The following is a 7,477-nucleotide window of genomic DNA, read 5'->3' as shown; positions in this document are numbered from 1 at the left end:
AAATGAAAAAAAAAAAAAAAAAAAAAAAAAAGAAAAGCCCCGAAATGCTGTGAGCCCCGGGCGTGTCCAGTGTGGCCGGGAGTGGGGCCGGCGGAGCCTGTGAGCCCCACCCGCACCTCCGCGCTAGGTCCTGCACCCAGACGCTTTGCCTGGGCTTGAATGTATGTGTTCTGTTTACAGATCCCCGAGATCATCCACTTCTGCTGTGACTTCCTCACGCCCTGGGTGGATGAGGACAACATCCTTGACGTCTACCGGCTGGCCGAGCTCTTTGACCTGAGCCGCCTGACCGAGCAGCTGGACGCCTACATCCTCAAGAACTTCGTGGCCTTCTCGCGGACTGACAAGTACCGCCAGCTGCCCCTGGAGAAGGTGTATGCCCTCCTGAGCAGCAACCGCCTGGAGGTGTCCTGCGAGACGGAGGTGTATGAGGGTGCCCTGCTCTACCACTACCCTCCGGAGCAGGTGCAGGCTGACCGGCTCCCGCTGCATGAGCCACCCAAGCTCCTGGAGACCGTGCGCTTCCCCCTCATGGAAGCCGAGGTCCTGCAGCGGCTGCACGACAAGCTGGACCCCAGCCCCCTGAGGGACACAGTGGCTGAAGCCCTCATGTACCACCGGAACGAGAGCCTGCAGCCCAGCCTGCAGGGCCCACAAACCGAGCTGCGCTCGGACTTCCAGTGCGTCGTGGGCTTCGGGGGCATCCACTCCACGCCGTCCACTGTCCTCAGCGACCAGGCCAAGTACCTGAACCCGCTGCTGGGGGAGTGGAAGCACTTCACCGCCTCCCTGGCGCCCCGCATGTCCAACCAGGGCATCGCCGTGCTCAACAACTTCGTGTACCTGATTGGAGGGGACAACAATGTCCAGGGCTTCCGCGCTGAGTCCCGCTGCTGGAGGTAGGGGCCCTCGGCCGGGTGGCTGCCCAGAGGGTGGCTTCTGCCAGGCACGTGCCACTGGCCAACGCAGTCATCCTCTTGAACAGGTCTGCGCCCGTTCTGTGGGCGCAGGTTGATGGGAAGAACATGGATGGCGGTGAGATGAGGAAGGGGGCCCGTGATGCCCCCTCCCGCTCTTGTCCCCCCTCCTCAGAAACCCCCTCGCCCCTCAGCACACCCCACCATCTTGTGGGTGAGGGCTGGGATGGGGTGTTGTGGCAGGAAGGAGGGGACCAGGCCTGGGAGCATGGCCACCTTGCCTCTCTCTGCTCTCACACCCCTGGTCCCAGCTTCCCCTCACCTATCCACTTAGCTCTGCCCTCGTAACCGCACAGGCTCCTGGTGGAGGGTGGCTTCCTGTCGCCCTGCTCCCCTGAGTGCACAGTCCTCAGCCTGGGGGGCAGGGAAGGCCCACAGGCAGTGCTGAACCTCAGACCAAATTCCTCCCACCCCCCAGCCCCTAGGCCCTGTCATCAGCCATGTGCTGGGTGTGAGGCCCCAGGGGAGGCCATGGTTTCTGTCAGTCTGCGAGGCTGGGATCCCACAAATCCATTTCATTGGTCAGAGCAAGGAAAGTGGGGCAAATCTCCACGGCCTCCACTTCCAGGAGGTTTCTAGGGCCCCCTCCCCTGTACTTTGGTTTGATCTTAAGGTCTGGTGCCTGGGGGAAGTTTCTGCCCCCCACAAGCTGAAAGATGGCACTGCAGAGAGAGAGGGGTTGCCAGCTGTGGCAGCGGTGAGCTGAAGCCAACTGCGTTCCTGTTCCTGCTCCGTCTTGAGGGTGGGGTCAGGCCTGGCCGTGCCCCTTGGATGGGAGCCTGGGGACCCCAAGCCAGGAGGAGACCCCCGTCCGTCGACCTCCTCTGCTCTCCCCACCCCAGGAAGTGATCACTTTTGTCAAACTGGTGAGACCCAGAGCTTGGCAGCTCTTTGTGGTCAAACGGGAGGGGGCCCAGTTCAGAAGGGAGGAAACCATGCCTTCATCGTCTCCCTGACCTGACGCGTACTCGGGGGGCGTGGGGGTGGTGGCAGTCCCAGGTTCAGGCCTCCCTCCTGCCAGGCCTCAAAGGGCTGCCACTTCCAGCTGGAGGGCCAAGGCCAGATCTTCAAAGCAGACACTCTAGAGTCTGTCCTGTCATGAGCTGCTGACCTCTGTCTCTCAAACCCGGTCTGTTTCCCTTTTGTGAACATGTGCTGTGAGACCCACCAGAACTCTGGAAGGTGCTGGTGTCAGCCTCCGTGATTGACAACCACAGCCTCAGACTCCACTCAGAGGTTGGGTCACTGTTGGAGGCGGGGTCAGGGAGACCTGCCGGGCAGGCTGCAGTGCGGAGCGGCTGGTGAGCTGTGGGGAGACCCCGGGGTCTCATCTCTACGGAGTGAAAGTTTCATTCATCTCCTGGTGGACTCTTCACACTGCCAGGTGGATCTTAATTTGAGTTAAGAGTCTGGTTCTCTGCCCTTTCCTCTCAGTTCACCGCCCTTAGAATCTACAGGCTGTCAGAATATAAGAAAACAAGATTTTGCAGTAAATTAGCATTTGCGTTTTGAGGAGTTAGGGACTTAACAGGTTGTAGCGTGTGAAAAGGTAGCTCTGTCAGAGCACGTTGCCTCCGAGCTATGACACTTCTCTTTTCTTTCCTTGATTGCGTCTGTGTTGCCCACGTGACTAGGGCACCTTCCCACAGCTGCAGCTCTGCACCCTTACCCGGTGGTGGCCAGTCCATGTTGCCACATGCCCCGACCCTACATAGAGTGATAACTTGTTTTTGTCCTTAGGCATTTTCAGGGCTATTAATATTTTACAGTATGTTTCAAAAAATGTTCCTAACTGTAATGGACTTCATCAATAATCATGGGAAGGCTTAAGTCATGGAAACACGTGAGAGCAATCACTGAGTTTAATAAGGCCTCAGAACATTCTCATGCCAACCCTAGGTTTCGCCTGTGAGTTTGCAGTAGGATGGTCCAGAGTCAGCATTAAAGTGACTGAAGGATTTGAATCCTTATATGCAATGGTTTAGTTTATTTCTATTAGGAAAAAAATATTACTTGAGGACTTATTCTGACAAAGTGGAAAATTAAACCAATAAAGAGGAAAATGTGGGATACAGAACATGGTGGAGAGATAAGAAATCAGCAAAACTGTGGTTATGTCTGAATTATTGATGTGGTGTCTGTATGTATGTGTTTGTGTGTGTGTTTCCTTAACTGACACCGCAAATCCAGATGAACCCAGCCCAGGGTGCTGTGAGGGCAGGAGGCCAGAGGAAGCATCTGGAGGGACTCGTCTCCCTGGTGAAAATGGGGCAGAAGAGACGCATGTGAAATGTGAACAAGCTTTGTGCACAGGAAGGCTTTGGTAGGCGCCTTCCTGCCCTGGGCTGCCTGTCCCAGCTGGACCTCCACCTGGCAGGGCCCGGTCACTCGTTCTCAGGCGCCCTCCCGGCCCTGCTCTCTCCTTCTGTCACTCCTCCTTCCCGGCACCTGTCCTTAAGTGGAGACTTGGCTACTCTGCTCCCTTTGGCCTGTTTCCCAACCTACAGTGGAAAAGGGGGCCCTGGGTGCCAGCGCCAAGAGCCATGGCTGGTCCATGTTGGGGGCAGTGATGTTTGTTGAGTGATTCCACCACTGGTGACCTCACCCCTCCTTCCCTTCCCTGAGCGGACAGTGTGTGATCTGCCCTGAGCCAGGTGCGCCACCAGGTCTGGGAAGACAGACATGGACCACGGTCCTTTAAGGAACCCTTGTCACATGACTTGACCCTCGTGATCCCTCATGGTAGCTTTTCTAGGCAGGCAGCATAACCCCATGGGTGTGGAGCTGAGTGAACGTCGGGACAGTAAAACTGATGGCCAGATATGCCCAGACCTGGGTCTGCGTGGCCCAGGTGCCTGTCCTCTCTCTCCCTTGGCCCGTTTCCTGTATTCTCGGCTGGCAGGGAGGGGCTGTGGCGGGAAGAAGCGGCTGTCGAGTGCACGTAACTTGTTTTGGGGGTGAAAGCTGAAATGGGGGCGTCTGGCACAGGCCAAAGAAAACTGTCTGCTTCGGAGCTGGTCTTATGGTGGAGAATTAAACACTTATCAGAGAGAGGCTGTAAGTGTGCAGGGGCCATGCATGGAGTGAGGGGGCTCCAGAGGCCGACGCTCAGCTGCCGGTGCCAGAGTTGGGGGCGGGGTTAGTGGGGAGCCAGGGGAAGAGTGGACGCAGTAGGGGATGAGTGGGCTTGGGACCTCGGGCTCACGGGCCTGGCCCTTGAGGCTCTGTGGTCACCTGTGTCCACTCAAATAGCACACTGGCCTCATGCCTAGCAGGGTGCCAGGCCTGGGGCCTGGAGAGATGGGGCAGGGGCTGTGTCTGGGCTTTGAAGGGCCTCAGCTGCTGGGCTCAGGCATGTGAGGATTTGGGTGTGAGCAGGGGCTTGGCTGGTGAGCGAGGGGTGGGATGTAGGGAGCCCGGGGGTCCACGTGGGACCAGTGAGCAACCAGCTGGAGGTGGCAACGGGCATTAACAGTGTGAGGAGAGAACGTGGGGTGGCCGTGGGCTGTCCTGGAGTGGCTGAGAAGACCGGGCTGAAAAGTGAAGCCCTTTGGAGGCAGGAGAGGGCAGGGCTGGGGGGAGGAGCAGCTCCATGCTGGGGGCATAGAGGAAGCTGTCGCATGGGGGTTAGACTCTTTTACGAAGGTTGATGGGGTGAGGTGAAGGCAGGGCTGTGACAGGGACAGCTGCGTCCCCTTGAAAGGGGCATGGAGGTGGCCCAACGTCAGGAGAGCGAGCTTTGGTGATGGTGCTGGGCTCAGCAGAGGTGGGCTTCTCTCCCCTCCCCTCTTCGCGGGCCTCTGTCCTGGAATCCCACTGGGGAGGGCGGGAACTGCACATAGGAGATGCACAGGCAGTGGGGGATGGGGGTCAGGTGGGCTGTGATAGGAGCCTGGCGACCAGCCTGAGGGAGTGCTGGCTGGAGGCCTGGAGGCTGTTGTGCCCAGTCGTCCAGTCGAGAGGCCATAATTGGGGGCGTTCATGATTGAGAGCAGGGCCATGGGGATTTTGACGTGAGACAGGTGAGATCGAGGTGGTTGTAGGAACAGCCATTGGGCAGCTTGGAGTGGACAGTGGAGGGTCTAGAAACCACCGTGAGGTCACACCTGGAGGGCCTGGCGCTGTGGGCGGAAACCCAGGAGGCTCCGGGCCCCACCCTCCAGGCTGGGGGAGGGGGTGCTAGGGGAGGGGCTGCTTGGTGACATGCTGTCCTCTGTCCCCACAAGGTACGACCCGAGGCACAACCGATGGTTCCAGATCCAGTCGCTGCAGCAGGAGCACGCCGACCTGTGCGTGTGTGTTGTGGGCAAGTACATCTACGCGGTGGCTGGCCGCGACTACCACAATGACCTGACCACTGTGGAGCGCTACGACCCTGCCACCAACTCCTGGGCCTATGTGGCCCCGCTCAAGAGGGAGGTAAGGAAACCCCTCCCATGGGGCCCTTCTTCGGCTGCATTGCTTCCTGGGCTGTGTGGAGGGAGTGGGAGGCACGGCCAGGGAGACCGGCCGATTATCAGAGGCCTCTTCCCTCCTTGGACTGTGCCCTAAGATTGGGGTGGGGGACTCCTGAGATTGAGCCAGCAGCCTCAGGAGAGACCCCCTTCCCCAGAATTCCACCCCCGTCTGGGTCTTGCTACCTTGGCCCAGGTAGCTGCTTTAACCCTGCAGTCAAATGTGGACAGAAGCCTTCCCCTTCTCTTCCTCAGCACAGCTGAGATGAGCTGGAACAAGTTGTCAAACCTGAGGGATGCAGGAGGCAGGGCCCAGTGGCCTCAGACCTCCCCCCAACCCCCCACCAAGGACGGGGTCTTCAAGAAGCCAGAAACACTTTAGAAGTTATATTTTACATGTTGGTTTGTTTTTTTAAATCATGTGTTTCCTACACAATACTTTGGTTTGTTCCAGCTTGAAGATGTGAAAAATACGTTCATTGTGCAAAAGTGATGCTTTAATGGGGGTACCTCTCTCACCTTATGGGCTTGCGGTGCTGAGACCCTGGCCCCCAAACCAGACATGAGACCCCAGGGCAAGAGGGGGCCTTGCTGGTCCCTGCTGCACCTTGGGTGCCAGTGCCTGTGAGCACCGCTGGGCACCCTGACTCCCCCAGCAGAGAAGATGGTTCTCCTCCGGGCTCCGCTGCACCGGCCCCGAGGCCTTGGCAGGAGCTACTACCTCCCTGACCCTCTTTCCTCCCCTCCCCTCCTTTCCCCTCCTTACCTGTCACCCTTTCGTGAGCCCCAGGGCCTTAGACTCCAACTTCAGGAGCCCAGGGGTCTCCCTGATGGGCCCAGCTCCTCTCCACAGTCCGTGAAGCTCCAAGGAAGGCCCGGGGCTCCCACCGCAGTTCCTCCCAGGCAGGGAAAGCCAGCCTGCCCCCTGCTCCTTGGCCTCTTTGGGGAGGAAGCCCCTCTGGAGGGCACTCCCTGCCTGTTCAGAAGAGGGCAGGTTTTTCTTGGGAAAGACCAGGGGTCCTTGAGACCTAGTGGGCGGTGGTGGATCCTGAGCTCTGTCCTGGAGGGGAGTGGGGGAGGGGCTCCAGGGGCTCTTTGGACGGCGGGGAGGCTGCACTTCTCAGCGTAGCCACAGAGGGGCAACCTCAGCCTTCAGCCAGCTTCTCCCTGGTGTCCAGGTTCCTAACTTCCTTCATCCGTTCGTTCCTTCAGCAGCTATTTATTAAGCACCTTCTGGATACCAAGTCCTGGGGATCCAGTGGTGATAAAAAGTGACCAAGGTCCTCCCATGGTGTTTGCAACTTAGTGGGAGAGACCACTCTCAACCACTGAACAGATGAGTAAAGGACCTTGAGGGCCGAGCTGAGTGGTGCTTAAGGAGGGGCTTCGGCAGGATGGACCTTGCTGGACTGTTTGGGGAGGGTCCGTCTGAGGAGATGTCAGTGAGACCAGGTCCACGGAAGACAGGCAGCCATTGGGAGAGGCAGGAAGGACCTTCCAGGCCGGGAGGAAGAGGGGAAGCATGGGGAATGCATGTGAAGAGAGGGTGTTAGGGGAGCAGGGCCAGGGCACTTGGGTGATCAGGACAGAGGCGAGGCTGGTGTGGGCTGTGGTGGAGGCTGTGGGGGACGAGGGAGACGGGCAGATTCGACGTGTCGCTTGGAGGTAAACTGACCAGACTTGCTGATGGGTTAGGAATGAGAGGCCATGGAGACTCCCAGGCCACCCGTGTGAGCAGCTGTGTGGTGGCTAGGCCGCTCTCTCAGAGCACAGGTGAGCTCGGGAGTGAACAGGAAAGGAGGGGCTCCATGTGGAAAGTGACAAACATGAGATGCTGGAGACATCCGGTTGGAAGCCAGGCTCGGGGAATGTCAGCCTGGAGATGGAGATGGGGGGTGCTAGCCATGGGCGGGGTGATCCGCTCAGGAGCAGGGGCGGTGCCAGGCCAGAGGAGGAGCAGAGAGGCAGGGGGCCCATGGGTCTGGAGATGTGGGTGTGCAGCCACTGCAGAGGCCTTCAGGGTGTCTGCAGAGCCTGTAGCAGGGG

General features: G+C 58.8%; 1 protein-coding gene across 3 annotated transcripts in view; it reads left to right on the top strand.

Annotated features, from left to right (window-relative positions):
• KLHL22 (kelch like family member 22) overlaps positions 1–7,477 on the top strand; it is a 24,843-nt gene that overhangs the window by 9,044 nt on the left and 8,322 nt on the right. For all 3 annotated transcript variants that reach the window (XM_024763882.1, XM_024763884.1, XM_024763885.1), the window contains 2 exons: positions 181–899; positions 5,204–5,396. In XM_024763882.1, the coding sequence (XP_024619650.1) occupies positions 181–899; positions 5,204–5,396 (912 nt within the window). The remainder of the gene's footprint in view (positions 1–180; positions 900–5,203; positions 5,397–7,477) is intronic.

Source organism: Neophocaena asiaeorientalis, unplaced genomic scaffold (genome assembly GCF_003031525.2).
Source record: "Neophocaena asiaeorientalis asiaeorientalis breed wild unplaced genomic scaffold, Neophocaena_asiaeorientalis_V1.1 scaffold110, whole genome shotgun sequence".
In the NCBI taxonomy this organism is placed as follows: Eukaryota; Metazoa; Chordata; class Mammalia; order Artiodactyla; family Phocoenidae; genus Neophocaena; species Neophocaena asiaeorientalis.
This window is presented reverse-complemented; position numbering and strand designations above follow the sequence as displayed.